This window comes from Stigmatopora nigra, chromosome 19 (assembly GCF_051989575.1).
Source record: "Stigmatopora nigra isolate UIUO_SnigA chromosome 19, RoL_Snig_1.1, whole genome shotgun sequence".
NCBI lineage: Eukaryota > Metazoa > Chordata > Actinopteri > Syngnathiformes > Syngnathidae > Stigmatopora > Stigmatopora nigra.
This window is the reverse complement of record NC_135526.1, coordinates 10,160,850-10,184,165: the sequence shown is the minus strand read 5'-3', so window position 1 is coordinate 10,184,165 and position 23,316 is coordinate 10,160,850. Positions and strand designations below refer to the sequence as shown.

The following is a 23,316-nucleotide window of genomic DNA, read 5'->3' as shown; positions in this document are numbered from 1 at the left end:
AAAAAAGTAAAGTCTCAAAGGAAAGTTCTCCCTCATCCGTTCAAGCCTCCTTCCTTTATCATGTCTTTGCCAAACCACAACGTGGTTTTTACAACTAAGTGTTAACAAAATGCCTCTCTATGGCCAGCGTTCCCCAGGGAAGGAGACAAGTTCAGGATCAAAGGTGTGATCTCCCCTGCCTGTCTCGACAGTCAGGAGGAACAAGGCTGCCATTTTTCCCTTCGGGCATCCCTACTGAGATAATTGAATTTGCTATGTCCTATCTCCAAACCAGGTGACAACCCTACTTATTTGAAAACAATTAAAGAATACACGTGATTATAAGAAATACGTCTCTTCAGCATCCAGACGGAAAAAAAACATGTCTAATAAATGAGAAAACAAACACAGCATTTTATTTTTCTGATTTGTAATAAGGGAAATGTGAAATGACATCACAAAATGACAACGCTCATCAGGACTGAGAATATTTTTTCATCTAGAAATGTAATATTTCCCAATTCTAGAAATTGACCATTTCGCATACTTAAATAATTTGAGCAATAATCTTTTACATGGGCCACCTGATGGTGTAGTGGTTCTTCTGCCTGACTTTGGTTCGGGCAGTTTGAGTTCGATTCCCACTCGGTGGCAGTGTGATTGTGAGAGTGAGTGGTCGTCTGTCTCTCTGTGTGCCCTATGACTGACTGGTTATCATTCTAGGGTGTAGTCTGCTTTTCGCTTGAAGTTGGGGTTAGGTTCCAGCAAAACCCACACAACCCTTTCGAGGTTGGGCGGCATGGAAGATGAATGAAGGAATGAATCTCTCACATGAAACCATTTGTACAAGGTGCTGTCTTGCCCTTAAATCTCAAAAGAACGAGGGATGACAAAAAGGGTCACGTAGATGATTTTTAACACAATAGAATCCAGCTCACCCAATAAAAAAAATTAGGACATGCAAAAAAGAAAATGGAAGTACGTTCTTCTTATTACACTTATCGATATGAAAACTTTTTATTAAAAGATCATAGGAATTTTAATGTGCTTGTAGGTGCCCCATGAAATAGCTTGAAGCAAACACTCCTTTGCTTTCTCTATGATTTACACAAATTATCAAAATATCTTTATTTCACAACTTAATTCAACTTTTGTAGTGTTTCTTTTTAAATGAGCATGGAAGCCAATAGAGATTTTTGGAGGACACCGATGCCACTACTTTAGCTGGACTTCTTACTGACGGAGAAAGAAAAGGTTTTAGAAAAAAAGTCCAATCAAACTGTTGGCAGGAGTCCGACTTAGACTTCTCTCATCCAGGGGTGGGCAACCTACTGCAAGTGGGCCACATTGGCCTACTAGAGCATTGATCCATCCAGCCATGAAATTCTAAGGGGAAAAAATCCTCAAGGGAACTTTAAAGAAACTCCAAGGGGAAGGAATAAAATGCCATCCTTATAGTCTGTTGACACTGAGTAAACTGATAGTCTGAGAAACTGAAGTCTGTCAAAAGAGTACATTAAAATTAATCGAGCCATTTATTTTCTTAATGAATTGACTAAACAGATCATATATATATATATATATATATATATATATATATATATATATATATATATATATATATATATATATATATATATATATATATATATATATATATATATATATATATATATATATATATATATATATGTGTATATATATATATGTATAGGTATTGTATATGTATATGTATATGTATATGTATATATATATATATATATATATATATATATATATATATATATATATATATATATATATATATATATATATATATATATATATATATATATATATATATATATATATATATATATATATATATATATATGTATATATATATATATAAATATACATTCCCATTTGTATCATATTCAAAATATACTTTCCCGCCATAATATATGACTTCAGGCTCACAGAATAAAGTGCCTGTCTCTATCTAATCATTGGGTTTGTGCCACATTCTTCACAGCAATGTGTGACGACAGTATCTGGGAAGGTGTTTTTAGTATGAACAATTGAACTGTTTTCTAGCAGTTTTAAAAGCTGTCCAAAGAAAAACAAAACATTGTAAAACTACCTGACCTGTCCAAATATCATGTTTCTATAGTTCAAAGAGAAGTGTCATACCTTGAGAATCTCTGTCCCAACAGATGTCTAAGTTAAAAGACTGTACTGTGGTACCTCTACATACGAGCAGCTCTAACGAATTTTCCCCCAATAAGAGAACATTTTCGAGCAAATAATTCGCTCTAGATCCGAGAAAAATTTTGAGATGTGAGAAAGCCAGGTGGCCATAACATGAGAGGTTGTTTAATATTGTAGCACACTGTCTTTATTGCCACATGTTTTTGTGTTTAACAGATATCTAAGAGCCCTCAATGATTTCTTCACACATGGACTAGAAAACGCACAACGCGCATGCACGGGCAAAAAGAGGGCTTTCTGGGTGATGAAATACACGTGCACACAACACCGATGGCCAATGGCAACCTTACTCAGAATAAAACTTCATTACCCACAATAAATACGTGGGTAGGCTGAGCTGTTGCATTTTCTGTTATTCCTTCCTTAGCCTTGTAGCTTCCGCGATCGCTCATTCAAGACGACTTCTTGTTGGCAAAAGGTCGCGCGTTATCCTATTGTGAGGACATTTGTGTGCATCATTTTCGGAATTTTTTGAAGGGAATACAACACCAAACAGCCCACCAATAGTGAGCGTGAGGATGGAGACGTGGCAAACAGCTAACTCGGAAAATGAATGTAAAATCTTTTTTAAACAAATTTGAATTCAGTTTTGTGTAAAGTTAAATTAAACATATGTTTGAGTGTGTCTGTATATATCTGTGCCGGGCCGTGCATTTCACACCTGGGCCTTCAGTAGTGCTAAAGGTGAATCAATCCAAACCTCAATAAGTATTTTATGCCTATTAAACCTTTACTGCAGCTACAGCTGTGGCACAGAATCAATAATAACCTCAAAAATGTATATAATATTTCAGAAAATTGACGCATTTTACTCGACAAAATTATTTTTAATTTATACACAAAATCCATCCTCCTTTCTTTACTGAAGAATATTTCAATTACTCTGTCGTACAGATTAGACGTGCGTTTCAGGTCCATCAACAAGTTCTTTTCTATTGCCATCAAAGCTAATGCTGAAAGTCTATTCTGTCCTGTTGTATTTCTAACATAAGTTTTTATTCTATTTAGGGCTGAAAATGTCCATTCGACAGAAGCAGTGGACACGGGGATGGTCACTGCCAAACACAATGATGTGTAAAGCCTCTCCATGCTCTCACTCAGATTTTTTTTGCTGAAGGAAGTCAAGGAGATCAGTGGGAGATTTTCCTGCAAAATCATCCATGGCATATATTACAATGAGGCCCCCTGAGTCAGAACTAAATTGAGCCGATAGGCATATAATAAGTGTACAAATAAAGCTAACGGTGCTCTCTCCTTAACTTTAGCCTGCACCTCATTTAATCCAGAAGACATGACCGCTGCACCTTCAAAACACTGTGCCACAACTTTACCCAGACATTCATTTTCCACCAAAAATTGAATGATGAGACCTGCAATGTCATCGGCTCACTTCCCATTGGTAACATTTTAAAATCTGACAAAGCGCTCCTTGACACCTTTGCCCGTGACGTAACGCAGAACCAGTGTGAGCTGTGCTGCATTACCCGCGTCCGTTGTCTCGTCCACCATTACAGACAAATTGTGTTTTTTTTAATACGCTTCTGATCTCTTCCTCCATCACTTCAGCAATAGCAGTGATCCGGTCTTTTTGTATTTTGCCCAACGTGCCACCAAACACTTTATTAGTGGACAGATGATAATGTAAATCTGTGTTTTTCTCAGCAATGAGAGAAAGAAGTTCCATATAATTTCCTTTGTTTGTGGAGGCAGCGCTTTCATCGTGTCCTCGAAATTAAAGTTCCTGCTTGCCCAAAAAAATGACACAGTCTATCAAACTTTTTAAGATTTCCCCATTTTTATTTACCTTTTCATTTGGCGCTCCGTTTGCCTGCGCATTAACTCCACTCGGGATTCTCCAAAAGTCTTGGAGCGCACTGTTGCTTGTATGTGTCCGGCAGATCTTTGGTGTCTCGTTGCTGCTTTGGCCGAGCACACAGAGAAAAACGACCACCCGCACTCCTAATCATACTGCCAGTAGTGATAATTGAGTCCGTGCCTGCCCACACCGAAGTCAGGCAATTGAACCTCTGAATAATTCCAAATTGTCTGTCAGCTTCCTTTCATTGCTTTTCCCCTAGTTGAGCTGCTTCCAGATGTGTGATTTCATATTTAAACATTTAACCAATCACATTTCAGCCATTCTTTTTTCCGGGTCAGAAAGGCTTTGTAGCATAAAATAAGCATTGATAGAACTGTTGCTTTAACCAATCAGATTTCAAGGCACCGAGGCCTTCTCCTAGGCATAGGGAAAAGTCATCGCTTTCACAAACTATGATTGGCTAGTGATAGTCTACTAGTCAGAGCTAGCATGCCTTACCTGTACAGAGCAGTATTAGCAAATATATTGTTCATCTCATCTCAATTTCTGAACCGCTTTATCCTCATTAGGTTCACAGGGGGTGCTGGAGCCTATTCCAGCTAACTCCCAAACCTTGGGGCAATTTTAGAGTGTCCGATCAGCCTACCATGCATGTTTTTTGAATGAGAGTTGACTCTAAAGTTTGTGCGCAGTTTTGTGTGTAGCAAGCACAAAATCCCAGTAGTACAGAGAAAAATACTTTCTTTAATGGATGTAAAATAAAGGAATGAAATTTAGCATGATAGAATATGACTGAACATCCGCCTCTCCATAGTTAATAACAATTTAAGCCTGGAAGCAAGAAATTCTGTTGACTTTAATAGAGGAGAAAGCTTGCAAGTCAACCAACATCTAGAAAGAAAAGCTAATTTCCATATTCAAACATGTTTTCTTCCGAGGCAATTCTGTCCAAACAAGCACGAGGCAGCCGAGTGGAAAATGGAAGAATTAATTTCATTGCCATGCTACAAACTTTCAGATTTTCGGTTGAATTAAAACATGCAAACGTGCAAATAGTCTAATATTGCCATCACGTCAGATAAGTACTTGTGGAAACCATGTGTTCCTTATTGCTTTGGATTGAACATTTTTTTGTGTTAACTGTCTTTGTTCCCCAAAATGGCAAAGTTGTAGTGTCCCTTGCTTTATCTCCACTTGACTGCATGTTCTACATCTGCCTCCATTCTGCCACAGCCTATTGCACGTGAACTTTGAATACACAGAGAATTTACTTTTTTTCCACCCTTCTATCTCCATTGCCAGGCACTGACCTTTCGCCGAAAGCCGTGAGAGAGAAAGAAGCTCTTAATTGCTTCAAATGAATGCGCTGTATCTCCAATCTCATCAGCAGTGCCGCTGGCAGCCATTTCGGCAGCTTGTTCGAAAGCTCGGGAGTAGTTAGGGAGGGAGCTGCGTCCAAGGGGCGGAGGGTAAAATGCCTTGACAGCTCAACCTTGGCTTATAATTCAATTATTTTACCTCCTATTGTTTCTTTATGCGCCACCAAAAATATTCGATTTTATTTTCAGAGTGGCATTACTATTTACTTTTTACCCGTGGCTTGAAACAATATATACTATAGTCTATGGACTGCCAATAAAATAAGACACAGTTTTTTGCTTTTGCTTTGTTGTTCTGTCTAATCACCCTCTTGCTACTGTCACAATGGAATTCCCGAATACGGGATGAATAAAGTTATCCAATTAAATCCAATGTGAAAGATGTCATCTCATTTCATTTTCTGAACTGCTTTATTCTCACTAAGGTCACAAAGGGTGCTGGAGCCGGTCCCATCTGACTTTGGGCCAGAGGCAGGGGACACCTTGAATTTGTCGCCAACCAATCGCAGGGCACAAGGAGACAAACAACCATTCACTCTCACACTCACACCTAGGGGCAATTCAGACAGCCTACCATGCATGTTTTTGGAATGAGGCAGGAAAGCGGAATCCCTGGAGAAAACCCACGCAGGTGGACCGACCTCTATTTGAACCCAAGTCTCCCACTGTGAGGCCGATGCGCTAACCACTCGCTCCACCGGGCTGTACCTTATGCGTATGATGTTACACATAAAATTTTAAAAAACTATCGACAGTAAAGTCCTTCATGAAAATTCTCGCAATGCTCATTTTTTTACCCTGCTTTGCAGATATAAAATGAAGTTGGTGAAAGCAATTTGGAAATGGAAAATTATTATTGGTGACAATCTTCAACCAATAAGGTCTTTTCATTGGATAAGTAATACCATTTTAAATCTTTAATCCAGGACACCATTCGAATTAAAAACGGCACAGAAGAAACTTGCATTATAAATTGAATGATGTTTTTGCTCCTGTTTGAAAATGTCAGGCATTTTCCATGCTAAATGCATGTTTTCACTTCTTTTTTTTTGATGAAATAAAGATAATGGATTGTTTTTTGACAACGGAAATTGGAATTTCATACCTTACGTCAAAACATTGAAATTTCATGAATATGATGTTCAAAAATCTAAATATTTATCCATTAAAGGGTGGATATATTATTTATTCACTAACCCAGAATTTAGCCAAAATGTCTGTTTCAACCCAAACGGATGTTCAATTTCTAAACCCCAACCCAGTTTCATACAAAAATGTTCAGTACTGCTCTTTATTCCTGTTGAAAAAAATTCTCAGCCTCTGAAGGTGTTACGTCCTTGAGGAGACATTGAGGCAAGGTGACGAGGAATATGACCCGATCGCGGAGAAGCAAGCGAGGACGAGGGATGTAGTGCTCATACCAAGACTTTACTAACATGGGCAGGATATTAGAAAATAACAAAGATCAAATCACAAAACCAAGTAGGGAAAACACAATAATCGGGGATCAAGGGAAATAGGGCAGACGATCTGCCAATGACATACCAATCAGTGGGGTTTAAATAGACACAGGAACTTATTTTGAAACACGCACGGCTGTGCGAGAACAACGGCAAGGCAGGCGGGAAAAACAAGAGTGGGGAAACGGACACCAGAACACAGGGAGAAGGCAATGAGAAAAACAATAACAAGCTAATATTCCTAACAGAAGGTCCTCATCAACTAAAATTGTGGAAAGAAAAACTTGCAAATGGACCCACATTCAACAGAAAAATAACTATTAGTAGTTGGGAGCCAGTTTCCTGTCCTTGTCATAATATTTGTCCAATGATCAAAAATAACAAAGCCACCCCAGGCACATTGATAGTAAGTATCAGAAGGAAAATGACAGTTCTCACTTCACTTAATGGTGAGAATCCAGCATGTCAAGAAAAGGGCAATTTATCTGCTAAGAGGGTCGGACAACATTGCTGCTAAAAAGTGGAATGGAAATTCCTTGTGCTTGAATTCCTTGAGTTTAACTCCAAGCGCACTGCTCAGAGATATCCACTAATTAGAAATCAAAAGGATTGTTAGGAAGAGGACTGGCGACAACGTGATGAGAACAAAGAGCGAGAAAGCGAGCATTATAGTCAATATCGTCATTTTGTTGACGTTCCTCGCATTCATTCATTTATTTTCTGAACTGCTCATCCTCACAAGGGTGGTGTGGCGTGCCGTATCCTATGCCAGCTGACTTCGGTCACCAGGCGGAATACACCTTGATTTTTCGAACAATTTTTCGGTAACAGAGAAAACAACAACAAAAACATTCAGAATAATTTTGTGAATGTAAAATATAGCTCAGTTTCAGATTTAAAAAGAAGTCCTAAAATGTTTTTTTTTTCCAGAAAAAATGGATAAACTACCTTACAAGGGTGTTTAATACAAGAAGGACGTGGGGTTGAAAAAACAATAATTTTAGTGGCTGTGAAAGAGCAAATAAAAATTTGGGCCTTAACCCTATTTTTTCAATTCAAAAGAAATGATAGTAGCAATGCTTTGAGAATCCCAGAAGCTAATAACTGGGTCGGGCTGACGTCTTTCTATGTTTGGCAAGGTAAAAATCTAGACACTAAAGTGACATGACCTCCCGACTGTTAAATCTCATTGGCCCGACCGTTACCTCATGTTTTAGCTCGAAGCAAAATATGCAAAAAAATTCTCCTTTTCACCTCATGGGTGTGCATGCCATCTGCTTGGTCTTCACCTAATGCAATGACATAATAGCAGTGCTGCTGAAACTAGAATATTCCTCCCCACGCTTTCAAAGGGCATAACTTGGATTTAAAAGTCATCATTTGTGGGCCCCGATTTTTCTGGTGGCAAAACACTGGAATAGTTTGCAATATTGTTTTTTGTGTTGTAAGAATCATGTAAATATGGGAATAGTTGATAATAGTACTTTTGCAAGAAAGAATGCTTTGCTCAAAAGATAATTAAGACAATTTTTGGAAAGTTCATGGCGGAGGATTGTTTTTTGGCCATTGGTGTTCCTTAGTGGTGGCCAGAAACCATCTTGTGAAGTCTAGCTTTGATGATTCTATTTAAGATAAGCCAACATTTGAATGTGCTTTGTGAAATACACATGTGCTTTATGCATTGACTTAGACCAGGGGTGGCCAAGTCCGGTCCGCGAGAGCTCCTATCCGGTTCGTGTTACATTGAAGGGAAAATCTTAAGAAAATTCAACACTGGTGATCTTTCTGACATAATGTATGAATCAAAAGCATATCATTAGGGTCAATATCATAAGGAAGTTAATATGCCTGCCTTTGGAAATGCAAAATATCACATTATTCAATATTAAAAAAATAAAGCTATCTTGATGAGAAGCTGATACTTTTTAACAGCAGAATGCCAAATTCCGAGTCTGTAACTATCACTTACTATCACTTATTTAGGTTTTTTGCCGAGAAAACGCACCTTATGGAGAAGCACTACCAATTTCGTCATGCGCAGTTTCTGGGTGTGATGACAAGTAGGCTTTTGTTGTTGATGATGATGGCAGGGTCTATGTACGATAATTATGTCAGAAATTATAATTTCACAATGTTATAAATGTCCTATGTTTTCCCTTGTGTTTTCATTATAAGACAGGTTAGTAGTATGCATGTATGTATATATATATATATATATATATATATATATATATATATATATATATATATATATATATATATATATATATATATATATATATATATATATATATATATATATATATATATATATATATATATATATATATATATATATATATATATATATATATATATATATATATATATATATATATATATATATATATATATATATATATATATATATATATATATATATATATATATATATATATATATATATATATATATATATATATATATATATATATATATATATATATATATATATATATATGTATATGTATATGTATATGTATATATATATATATATATATATATATATATATATATATATATATATATATATATATATATATATATATATATATATATATATATGTATATGTATATATATATATATATATATATATATATATATATATATATATATATATATATATATATATATATATATATATATATATATATATATATATATATATATATATATATATATATATATATATATATATATATATATATATATATATATATATATATATATATATATATATATATATATATATATATATATATATATATATATATATATATATATATATATATATATATATATATATATATATATATATATATATATATATATATATATATATATATATATATATATATATATATATATATATATATATATATATATATATATATATATATATATATATATATACATATACATATATATATATATATATATATATATATATATATATATATATATATATATATATATATATATATATATATATATATATATATATATATATATATATACATATACATATATATATATATATATATATATATATATATATATATATATATATATATATATATATATATATATATATATATATATATATATACATATACATATATATATATATATATATATATATATATATATATATATATATATATATAGGTGAGTTGAGATTCCACTCTTGTTTCCCGCCTCTGGCTTTTATGGTTTCACCCTCACTCCCTCTCACTGTGTCAACCCATCTGCCTCAGTCCTCTCTAATCCACAGTGGTTGTGATGAGTCACATAGAATAAAGTGCCCCCTCCCTAATCACACAGAGAACATGCCATCACACATGGAAGCAGTTTTGAATAAAACATGGGGTTCACTTCAGAGAAAATGCATTAATGTGAGATCGACATAAATCAGCAAACACTATCTCCTGACATGTGAGGGGCGAGCACAATTTAATATGTTGGCAAGTGTGTCAGAAAGAAGGCAAAACATTCCAAATGCATTAAAGATGACAAGGACATCACCATTTTCCAGTATTGTTTTCCCCCAGGTGGCAAATGATGAGCCAACGATCACTCCTGATATTGCTTTGTGACAACTAAGGAGGATGTTTTACGTGTTTGTGGTTTATGCAAACCCCCTAGCTAACACATTTACAGATAAAAATATATTGCCCCATAAAGGTAGTTGAGTACAAAAAAATTGAATTGGATCGATTTTTAATTCAAAGAAAATTCCTATTCATTTAGATTTTTCATCTGATTGGCACATTAGCAAGAAGGCAAAAGGAATCTAAATTCAATAGCGTCAATAACAACTGTACCGTTTTCCAGAATTTCCCCCTGTCGAGTGACCTACCGCATGTCAAGAATGTGGGGCATTCTCAGATTGCTACTTTTTGGGAGTGAAGGAAACAATCATGACTTACGATGGTGAAGTTCATGACTTTGAGAATCCAGATGGTTAACGCCAGGTTGACAAGGATGAGGATCATCAACAGCAGGACAAAGAAGTAAAGGCAGCGTTTCCTCCATCCATAGATTCCCACTTTGTACACTTGTGCTTGCTCTGAACTCTGCACATTGTTCCTATGGCTGCACTGTTCTTGGGTCATCTGCCGGAGGAGGAAGGGAGAACAGGTTCAAGCTCACCGGAGGAGCGCCAATGCCGGATTTCAAAATCAAAATTCATTCAGCTACTTGTGATGTGAAAAATTGTGAGTCTTGTGAACATAGGACTTTTTCCTGTCATATTATCAATCATAACAAAATGTAATTAGCAATCATCATTCCTGTCGATGGTTTTCGGCAGCCATTGCAGAGGATTCAAATTTTTTGACTAGGCTGCCCTATAACTTTTTATCTAAAACAGAATTTAGAATCCTGGTTATTTTGGCTTTCAAATGGCTTTTAACAAGCGGGCACAATAGCAGCTATCTGAAACAAATGGCACTAGACAGAGAGGGCTGTGGAATAACTTTTTTTCCAATGGGTTTGGACGGGAGTTTTTTTAAATTATTTCTGGGATAAAAGACAAGAAGGAAAGCAACACAAATCTAGCAATAAAAAATGCCATTAATTGAACATGAAAAAAGATGACATGGGCCCTAAGTTTATGATGGTACCTACATACGAGGTTAAGAACTGCACAGAATGAAGAGTTCATTATTCAATCATGCAGCATACCTAATTCCTGGTCCGTCACTTCTAATAGTTTGTTTCGTACTAACGCCTATGTTTACCAGTGTTACGGCTGGCAGCCTGGACACACACTATGTAGGAGGTGTGTGCTTTCTTTTCTTTACCGGTATCTGCCACTGTGGCTCCACCCCTGTGACAGAGCCCTGCCCAGGCCAACACAGCTGTAATTAATTCCCCAATCATCCCTCCTGCCCTTATTTAAAGCCTTTTCAGTTGTCAGTTCACCCCTTGCCCTTGCCTTTGCCCTTGCCTTTGCCTTTATATTTTGTATGTGTTGTTAATGATTTTGGGTTGCATAGGGGGACTTGAGATAAGTTTAGACACCTTTGGGTATACATATAGTTTGTGCATTTAGACACAGTTATTCCCCTGTCTAGATTATATTACATCAGTTTAACAGTGGCATCCTTCGGTCTTATTTCCTGTATTTTTGTGGGTGTTCATTTGGACACCTGTCTGGGAGGGGGTTTTACCGTGTTTATTTGAGGGTGCCACTTTAATATCTCGTGCTTCCCCTATGTTATCCCGTAGTCTGTTTTATTGACTTTATTGTAAATAAAAATAACTGAAGGCTACTTGCAATGTGTGTCCGAACTCATCTTTGACCGAACCTGTCTGCTGTGATAGTTGCGACTCCCTGGTATATCATACCCCAGGGGGAGTCGTAACAGCAGTGGCAAGTTCAATAGACTATGATGCAATCCTATCCGCCCTATTTACAAATTTGAGTTATGGTCAACACTGTACACCGAAGTCAGGCGAGTAAACCTCTACACAAGGAGGCGGCTCATGCAGGTTATCACAATAAATTTCTTGATCCACAGACAACATAATCAGGTATAGTTCTATGCACAAATATTAACCATTCAAGCATTTTTGAAAGACTTTTTAAACAGATTCAGGTTACATTTTTCATGTCAGTGAAAATACTCTTCGCAATACTTCAGTAGACCGAAGTATACTCTGATTCATAAACACCACACAACATTAGCTCAATAAACATCAAGCTGGGTGACCAGTTACCTTGTGATACGACCGCTCATCATATGACATTCTTGTCTTACGACAAAAATTTTGATCGAATAATTCGCCCGAGATACAATAAAAATTTAGTGATGCGACCAGCCAGGTGGCCATGGCACTGTATTTTTTGCATCTCTTTCGTGTATAAAATATTTCTACGACCACTGGACAGACTTTGCATTTCCCCACCCGCCCGCTTTTCCCCCGCGTTGGTTGCATTTACACACCAGGTAAACAATATTACTATGGATCGACAGAGTTCTGCAAAGAAAAGGCGGCCGTTGACAATGGACACAAAACGCAAAATAATTGAAAAATATAAGAGTGGGGTCCGTGTTACTGAGCTCGCTAGGCAATACGAGAGAGCAGTACGTCAACCATTTCCACCATCCTTAAGCAGAAGGACGCATCAAGACATATGCCTTGATTATCACCAAGAAAAAATACATCCCCCAACAAGTTTTCAATTGCGATGAAACTGGTCTTTTTGGAAAAGGATGCCCAGGCGGACATTCATTGTGGCCGAGGAGAAGGCATTACCGGGACACAAACCCATGAAGAACCGCTTAACGCTAGCGTTGTGTGCTAATGCGAGCGGTGACTGTTAAATTAAGCCGCTCCTAGTCTACAATGCGGAGAACACGCATGCCTTCAAGAGACGTGATGTGGCGCGTTAATTCTAAAGCTTGGATTACGCGGATTGTGATGATATTTGTGTGCGCCATTATCGAAATATTTTGAAGGGGAGAAAAAAACAATAAACTTTGCATGCATTCGTTTTGAAGACTCCGGCTAAACGGCCGGGTGGGGTCAACCCGTAGAACTAAGGTAAAAAAAGATAAAAACAAAATCAGAATTCAGTTTTGTGTGAAGTTACATTAAAATTTGAGTGTCTGTAATTATAGTTATCCAAGTTAATTTATATTTGTTTGTTCATTTACAATCCCCACCTGCGCCTCCGTGTGTGTCATTGTCTCTCCCTTCCGCCAAATGCGTCTAATTTTACATCTATTAAAAACATTTTATTACTATTAAACCACTCGTTATTTATTACTTTGTCAATATTTGGCGAATTAGAAGAAATAAAACCTTTTGTCCAATCCAATATCCTGTTTTTGGTGTTTTTTCAGAGGGTTGGAACGAATTAATTTGTTTTCAATTCATTTCAATGGGAAATGCCCGCTTGAGTTACGATATGCTTGTCATACGATCACAGTCTCGGAACGGATTATGATCGTAAGTCGAGGTACCACTGTATATCCAAGAATGTTAAGACATAAATTGTAACTCAGATTTTTCTCCTTGCCTACAGTGGTCAATCTCTTTAACTTGATAAAAAGTCACACTGACATACACAAGAAACAGCAACATAATAACACCCAAAACAAACAAAAATGTAGTTGAGCCAAAAATATCTTTGCCAGGTGGGTATTTTACAAATCGCTGTTGGTGTGAACATAAACCAAAGTTCACTAAAGCAATCTATCACTAAAAGAACAAAGACGTGTGCAGAACGAATTGGGAGTCTATTTTGGGAATGTTATTGCCAGAAGCTCTAAAAAAAGTTATGGTCGGGCTAATCACATTTATTATCCTAATTTGTGTCTCATTTTGCTATTCTTTGTGACAGTGTTTTGGAAAGAATCCCCTAAAAGACAAAATAAGGTACTGGTGAAACACTGCCAAAATCAGGGGCTGAGCAACAGTGTAGGAAAAACAAACCATTGGGCCTCGTTCCTGCACGGCTGCTACTTTGATTGATCAACCAACCGTAGAGAGAGGAAAACAGAGTATGGTTCTTATTACACAGAGAAATTAGCTTTTTAAAAAATGTTATTGACTGCTTCCGGGTGCCAAACAGCAAGGCAGCTGCCCACTTTAGTTCTTTTATGGACTGCACATGGATTTTTACCATCAGGGACCCCCAGTTGCCAAATGGCCACAGCCCCTCAGCGCCCATATGACTACAAACTGAATGAATGGCAAGAGGCCAGCAGAGCTTTATAATATCATCCAATGTGTGGATAAATAAAGCATTATAGTAATGGGACTGGCTGATTAAAAAGTTTTAAGGTCATGGAAGAGCATTTTCAGCACCCTAAGAAATTGTGTGAATGGCGTTTCACTCAACCACAACTGTTCAAACAATACCTAGACAGAGTATGGTTATGTTGCAGAGTTGCGTTTCGTTGCGTTATTCCTAGATCTGATTTTCTTGTTTCTAGGACTGCTTTTTTTTGTCAGTGCTCTGGGTCAAAAGTTTCCTGCTTCATTTGGAGGACAGAATCTCAAAACCTATGTGACTATAATTCTGCACTGCTTTGCGGAAGAATATATATGCATTGGAACAACTTTCCATTTTTTGTTTACATATAAGTTTTATTGTTTCATCTAACAGAATACAATGTCTCGAATGGTGAGCATTTGGGAAAAAAAGAGAAAAAAATGTGACTTGGATATCTGGCATATGAAAGAAACAGTAAGATTTAACTTGAACATTGTCATAAAATGTAGACAAAGAATCACCCGTTAATTAGTAGACTCATTTATAAAATTTCAGTAGATTGAATTTTTATAATATACTAGTAATGTCTCACAGATTAGTCTAATAATAGTAAGCTTGAGTTAGTTTGGCATAAATTACAATTACGGTATAATTCATTGCTTTCAAAAAATCTAGTTTAAGGTGGAATTAAAACTTCTTTTGACAAGTATTCCTGCCAGGAGGACAAAATTGAAATAACCAATGTTTGTTTCATTCAATATTAGCTTACATGTGTTGATGTTAATGTATATTTTAGAGGTTGTAGCCATTACAGAAATGCAGGTGGAAGTTTTGTGAGAAAAACATGAAGGTATTTATTATTATAACCAAATTTGGTGTATATTTTCATGTTGGTCATCATGGGAGAAAGTAAAAAATCCAACGGGCAAGTAAAACCATTTTCATACTGTAACATTTTGATAAACCTGTACTTAATGTTTTTTTTAAATGGGAGACCAATGTAATAATGGACAATTTGGTAGTTTCAACTACAACCACTCTGAGAGCAACCCTGCATTAAAATTCAGTGGGTGCCTAGATTCATTATGGCATTTGTGTTATATTTGGTTAACTTTTTTTCATATCATATTCAATAGACTGTGAAGAGAAAGTATCATAAAACATCACAGCCCCTGCACTAAAAAAAATGTTATTATAATATATGCTAGTTTTTTTTTCTTTTTTTTCTTTTATTTTTCTTTTGCAACTTGGCCGTAGGCAGATTCTCCACCCTGCATATGAGTGTTTACGGTTCATAATACAATTATGATTAACATGTTAGCCTTTCACCGCGAGGTGAATACAAAGAACAGCAGGAAAAAAAGAGAATAATGGTGTTGACCTGCCCTGCTTACCATTTGAGCGAATTGTGATATTGTCATTGGAAGGAGAAACAATTGTCAATGCAACATTAAATTCCAATGTGAGCTTTGGCGATGAATTTTCAGCTTCAACTTGATCATTAAGAATACAGCTTAATTGCTTGGACCAAAAGCAATGCTGAACATACTAAAAGAAAGGAAAAGCCTTAAATAAAAGACTTTAATGCGGAGGCTGCTAGCAACAAACTTCAATGCATATCACTAATTAATCGCTGCTGACTACTAATCAATGAAGCACAGAAAAAATTGGACTTTAAATATTTTTTAAAAGAGGAAGAGGTACGCTGAGAGAAAATAAAGGCAAAACATTCCATTATCTTCATATTGTAGCAAATAACACAACATTAAAAGAATTCTTCCACTAAGCCGCCTCGTGGGGTTCACTCGCCTGACTTCGGTGCGGGCAGGCGCGGGCTCGATTCCCGCTAGGAGCGGTATGATTGGGAGTACGGATGGTCGTTAGTCTCTCTGTGTGACCCATGACTGACTGGCGACCAGTCTAGTGTGTAATCTGCCTTTCGCCCGACAACAGCTGGGTTAGGCTCCAGCAACCCATGCATGGTATGGAAGATGAATGAATATCTTCCTCCAGCAGGTTAACTCACCAGTAAAGAAATTGAGGGCACGTTAAAATATTTGTTAATTATATAATATAATAAAAAATACCTTTTAAAAAATGAAACGAAAAATGAAAGTCACATTTTAACAAGGTATAAATAAAAAGCAAGTTGTATTTGATAATACGTACAACCTTTTTTTTATTATAAAACTTAACATTTGTGGCCTGGTGGATGAATGGTCAGCACATTGACCTCACAGTTCTGAGGTCCTGGGTTCAAATCCAGGTCCGTCCACCAGTGTGGAGTTTGCATGTTCTGGCCCCGGGCATGGGATTTCCCTCGATACTCCGGTTTCCTTCCACATTCCAAACACATGCATGGTAGGCTGATTAGACACTATAAATTGCCCTTAAGTATGTGTGTGAGTGTGAATGGTTCTCCGCTTGTGCCCTGCGATCGGCTGATCACCGATACAGGGAGTCCCCCGCCTCTAGCCCGAAGTCAGCTGGCATAGGCTCCTGCACCCCGTGTGACCCTATTGAGGATAAAGCTGTTCAGAAATTTAATGGATGTTATAACATTTGTCTGCTGCTCAAAAGTCCATGCTTTTCCCCATCAATTAATTTCCCATCGGTTTGGGGAAAAAACTTTTGGAGATTTTGGAGCCTGCAACCAGTCCAAAGCGTCATCCCTGGGACGGCTGGTGACATTAGAAACTAAGCCTGGCAAAATAATTTCTAATTCCTACAGTTTTGCCACCGTAGGTGTCTTTGAATCTCCTTCAGGATTAAGGGTTTTTAGATCAAGAACTTCGGGATTTAAAAAGCCAAATATGTCATGAAAAACATCAAGCCAGGATACATTCATTTTAACTAACTACCATTTGAAATGCAAATACAACTATAAATGCAAAGCCACAGTATATATTTCTTCTCTCTATTTCTCTCACCAATAGTCACCTGGGATAGCATCCAATTAGATATGTGTCAGTGGGTGCTCTGACTTCTGACCAAATTACATTAAACACATTAAAAGCCCAATACACACATTAAGACCATCTATTTTATGTTTGATCTGTGAATGGTTTTCCATCTTCCTGCGATTGGCTGGCCACCGCCTCTGGCCCGAAGTCAGCTGAGGTAAACTCCAGCACCCTCCATGAGCCTTGTGAGGATAAGCAGTTCAGAAAATGAAAAAAAACATTGTCCAACAAAATTATAATTTCATCTATGGTGTGCTAAAAGCAGATTCGTCCCAATAATATAAAAAAACAGCATTTAATGGGGACAAGCAGGGTGGCTTGTTTAGAACCAAAAGACAATTGTTGCACTATTAGAAAATTATCTTTTGAAAAATGGGCGTTTAACAAATAAAAGGGATTTACACACTTAGGGTAGGTGAAGAAATTCAATCAGACGTCTATTAGGATCCGTCAGCCGTTTCTGGCCATCGTGAGAAAATTCAACTCTTTGTTTGGACAAACGTAGCGAGAAAATATTAACACACACACACACTCACAAACCCATGAATCACGCTTTATGAGGATTATAGATAAGTGCTTATAGATGAGAGAAGAATAGATAGAACAGGTGGCTGTTTTTCATGAGTTGATTTTTTTAAAATTAAAAAAAACACATTTGTAGTTGTTGCCTAAAGCTGGTCACTTCAAAACATGATGATACCTGTAAGTTTTTAGTCATCGTCATTATCATCAAAGCCGCTGAAAAGCTTTCTAAAGCTATTTAGGGCTCAGAAAAACATTTCCCACACTTACCACAGTTGAGGAATTACATAACAAGAACAAAGTTATTCTTCTGTCAACTGTAAGCCTGCATTCTCACTGGCCTGGACTGTATTAACCGGCAGACTTTTTATGGCTTTCCCACCTCTTTTTTTGAATAAAATAAAAAAAATAAAAAAAATAAAAAACAGCTTGGGTCGAAACTCATTAAAGTTTTTACTGTGATTACCGAGGTTTTTTTTAAATGTCTGGTAGCGTAAAACATTAAACAATGCAAAAAGTGAAGTGAAAATTATATTCACATTTCACTCTGGCCTAAATAATATATCAAAGACAAGTGTTTATACTTTTGTCAAAATTAACTCATTTACTAACTTACTCTATTGGAGTCCCTGAAAATTCAAAAGAAAAAAAAAGAAATAATGCCAACAAGAAATTTCCTACATGGCATGAACTTGGGTGGATAGGTTTACAATATCAAATGGCTTTAAAAAGTCATGAGGAATCAGTAGAAACTAAACAGGAAGTCGACCATTTTGGTTCAGACCAACCATTGCTGATGAATCCGGTTGTGAAACAATTGGAAGCCTGAAAACTACTTAATGCAAGTGTCAATATACCAAATATCAGATACAACAAGTTATTTGCCATTTATATCTTAGTACATATTAGAAATGAGAACTGAAAAAGCAGACCGGCAATGAGTGGTTAGCACGTTGTCCTTACAACACTGGGGTCTTATGTTCAAATCCAAGCTGGTCCAATTGTGTGGAATGTGCATGTTCTCTTTGGGCCTGTGTGGATTTCCTCAGAGTACTATGGTTTCCTCCCACATTCCAAAAACTTGCATGGTGGGCTGATTGGACACTAAATTGCCCCTAGATATGGGTGTCAGTGTGCATGGTTGTCCGTCTCCTTGTTCCCTGCGATCGGCTGGCCACCGTTTCAAGGTGTCCCCCGCCTCTGGCCCTGAGTCAGCTGAGATAGGCTTCAGCATCCCCCGCCACCCTAATGTGGATATAGCGGATCAGAAAAAGAAGGAATGAATGAGAACTGAAGATGCATAAGTTATAATGTAGTAGTTAAATCTATGAACAAATATGATGCAGTGGTAGTGTCATGGAAAAATTTCAAAGACCAGTAACAATTAGTTTCTATTACATTTTGGAAGTCGCGTGCCCAACACTTCAGACCACCGAGTAGCAAAGTATATTTTTAGCCAAGAGGGAGGTCATGACACTTGAGTCGAGAGGCATGAAGATTTGTCTGCTTACTTTCAAGTTGCAGAGGGCTGAAGTGAGCTTCTAGAAATATCCATTAAAGAAATGTCCCTTCTTCCACCAAAAGTAAGGAATGTATTTCTCACATCTCCACCCTTTTTTTGAACTAGAGGAAAAGCTAGTCAAAGAAAAGGGATTGGATGAAATTGTGTAAAAATATGGTGCATTTGATTTGTTGTTTAAGCAGTGGATATACTATTAGTTGAAATTTGTACTCAATACTAAGAAATAATCTTTACTCCAATACATTTTAAATACATTTAAAAAGATAATTAGTGAAATTGGTAATAGTCCTTACTGTCTGTCCTTACTGTCTGTTTCTGAGTTACAAAGATTCTTTGTGGTTCACTGAGCATGATGTTCAGATGCTAGATACTATTATGTATAATGTGGAAAAACATCCAATAACAGAGGTGTCATTTTATGCTTGATTAGGCGTCTTTAGTGTACTCTGATGTCTACACCACAATCAGCTATGTTATGTACAATCCCACAATGTCCTAAATAAGTATTAATTTCCTGTACCATTTATCCTCACAAGGATCACAGAGGTGCTGGAGCCAAGCCCTTTCAACGTGGGCAGTTGGCGGGGGACACTTAAAATTTGTTGCCAGTCAGTTGTAGGGCACAATGAGATAAACAATCATTCACAATCTTTCTTGGGGGGCAAATTAGAGTGTTAAAACATGCTACAATGCAGATTACCCACATAGGGGTGGTGAACATGCAAACCCCACACAGGAATGTCTGAACTTACCAGGAATTGAACCCGCGATCTCAAAACTCTGTGGTGGACGGACTAATCGAGGTGTCAAGACCTACCATACTGCCCACATATATTGCTCCATTTGGTAGCACAGATGTAAAAAAGCAACCAACAATAAACTGCTATTAAACTGAGACAACTGCCAGCTTTGTTTAAGGGCTCTGCCCCTTCCACCTCCAGTGTTTATTATGTCTGCACAGTCAGTACGTGTCCTTAACAGTACTTTTTAAAGGTATCCTTTTCGTTTGATTTGTGCATGTGGAAGTCGGCTGACTGATCATTAGTATGCAGAAGGAAGCATTGGCTCTCGCTAGCCTGCTAAAACAATAATGTTTATGATAAGTGCTCATCGGTCTGGCTCCCCAGTCAAGCGATGTGACGCAGCAAACAAAAAGGCGTAAACAACGACAGTGTGATAGCCCAACAGATGTGAGTCCAACATAACGTTTCGATGTGCTGAGGTTAAAAAGATAAAAAAAGAACGTATGCCTGTTCAGTGTACTGCAAAGGGATTGCTGTAGACATTTCTACATGAAGGATTGTTCTTAACAAAGATGATTTGGAAGGTTTGTTTTTATCGTGTTGCTACTCCAAGAGCAGGCAGTATTCTCATAATGTTTATAATGAAGGTAATATTCTCTGTAGATAGGCGCTGCCTGGTTGCTCAGTCAGTGATATTTTGATGCATTAATCAATCAAACTTTTAATTATAAAGTTCAAGACATGGACAAAAAATAAAGTTTTTTACTTGATAAATCAGAAGAAAAATCACAAAAGACCTCTTACGTGTGTGCTTATTAGTATTGTTTTACACACTTGCATGCAGATTAAGATGAGAGTACGGTATTTCACACTGAAAACAAAATGCACTTTTATTCATTCTTTTATTTTCCATACCGCACATCCTCAATTAGGGTGTGGCGGTTGCTCGAGCCTAACTCTTTAGAATTCGGACAAAAAGCGGACTGATCGTCAGCCAGCCGTAGGATACACAGAGTCAAAGGGCCATACACACTCATAATCATACGACTATCAGTGGGAACTGAACCCAGACCTGCTTGAACCGAAGTCAGGCAAGTGAACTTCTACACTTCGGAGGCTTTTCATCAATTTAACGAATCGTTCCCATTTTGTATAGTGCTTATATGGTTGGATTGTCACATTACTTTTTTTATGTTTGCAACAGCAACTCTATGAGTTATGCTATATTCATCAATTCATGTTCTGAACCGATTTATCCTCACAAGGGTCGCGAGGGGTGCTAGAGCCTATCCCAGCTGACTATGGGCACCAGGACCAGGAAGACCTTGAAACAGTGGCCAGCCGATCACAGGGCATGAGGAGACTTAAGCATTCACGCCAACATTACCTAGGGGCAATTTAGAGTGTCCAACCAATTTACCATGCATGTCTTTGGAATGAAGGAGGCAACCGGAGTACTTGGAGAAAATTCACGCAGGCCTGGGCAGAACATGCAAACTCCACACAGGTGGACCGACCTGGATTTGAACCCAAGAACCCAGAACTGTGGGGCTAATGCGCCAACCACACCATTATGCTGTGTTTTTTTATATTTAACCTGTCTCAATTATGCTGCAAGTCAATTTAACATAACTGCACGTCAACACGGACAAATATCACAGGGACAAAGTAAGGGTGGAAAATAAATCAATATCTATCTATAAATCTTCTATTTGAACCTGGTATTGCTACAAAAGCAGCACAGTGACATTTAAATTTGCACTTGTATCCAAAAATTGGCACAGGTAGTGAAAAAAACTTTAATGATTTCACAAGTGTTGATCCGTCTTATTAGTAAGTGCAAAGTATCAGTATGATGGATACAGACCAAATACTAAAACGAATGACACCTTATAAGGAACACCTGAAATATTAGTCTTGTAAAACTGTGCTCATTAAAAAAAGAAAAAAAATGCAAGGATCCTGACTGGTGGATGATGACGGATTTGGCGGCCAGTACAAATAGAGGAAGAGTGAGGTGATACACGTATATAAAAAAAGGACGGGCTGGAAGTTGCACGCAGTAACGCCACTGGATATTTAGGGTGCAGACTAAATCTGTGCAGAGGGACAGCTGTCGAGCAGAACTTTGTGGGTGGTGCATTAGTGAAGTGCCAGGGCTTCCATGTCTGTTTTAACCCAAGGCAGTATAAACAATCGCAGTGATTATTCGGCAGACTACCAGCCACAATCTTCATTAGGGAAATGTTTATCTTACAAGTAAATGGGTCTTTACATCTGTTATTATTCTAATGTTTCTAAATATAACTTTGACGAGACTATTATGAAAGGTTATTTCTGGTTAACATGTTTAAGGTCATATTTGGTGCTCTAGCAGCCGCAGTCTTTTTGAACAGTGGGGAGCGTTTATTGCTTTTTTTTTTAATACATTAACTATATTTCAAGGTTGATATTTCTCGCACAAATGAAGTTCAGCTAGTTAGGAAATATTCATCATTGTCAAAAACAGCAAAAAAAAATGTTGTTGTTGTTTGGTAAGCGCCGTTAGCTCTTCCATCTTATTTGGGAGAGATCTTACGTTCCCCATAATAATAGATGGAATGCTGGGTCTGAAGCGTCACTTTCTTTCCTGACATTTTCGTCCAGCTCTGCATCCTCTACTCTTTCTCTTTAACTCCGCGGGGAGGTCCAGGTCCAGGGGAACCCAGGTGTTGCTTAGAGCTAACAGATGATCCTTTGTGTAAAACAGCGTAAGCATGGCTCAGTGGGTCAAAAATGTAATGTCCAAAATTTGAAATTTGAATTTGAAAAGATAAACTCAACTAATAGATTAAAGACTGCTTCTCAGCTTGAGTCTTGGAGTACAATCTTGAAAGTAAAGTTTTAAAACATTAAAGTATCAAATATAAT

General features: G+C 37.0%; 1 protein-coding gene across 5 annotated transcripts in view; it reads right to left on the bottom strand.

Moving 5' to 3' along the window:
• Positions 1–23,316, bottom strand: part of sgcd (sarcoglycan, delta (dystrophin-associated glycoprotein)) — a 188,711-nt gene that overhangs the window by 72,899 nt on the left and 92,496 nt on the right. For 4 of the 5 annotated variants that reach the window (XR_013329789.1, XM_077740607.1, XM_077740608.1 and 1 more), the window contains one exon: positions 10,857–11,042. Coding sequence is in view for 4 of the 5 variants with exons in the window: in XM_077740607.1 (XP_077596733.1) it covers positions 10,857–11,042 (186 nt within the window). In the remaining variant the exon portion in view is untranslated. Of the gene's footprint in view, positions 1–10,856; positions 11,043–12,651; positions 12,674–23,316 lie in introns of those variants that run through there. The other variant, XM_077740610.1, reaches the window with a different exon arrangement.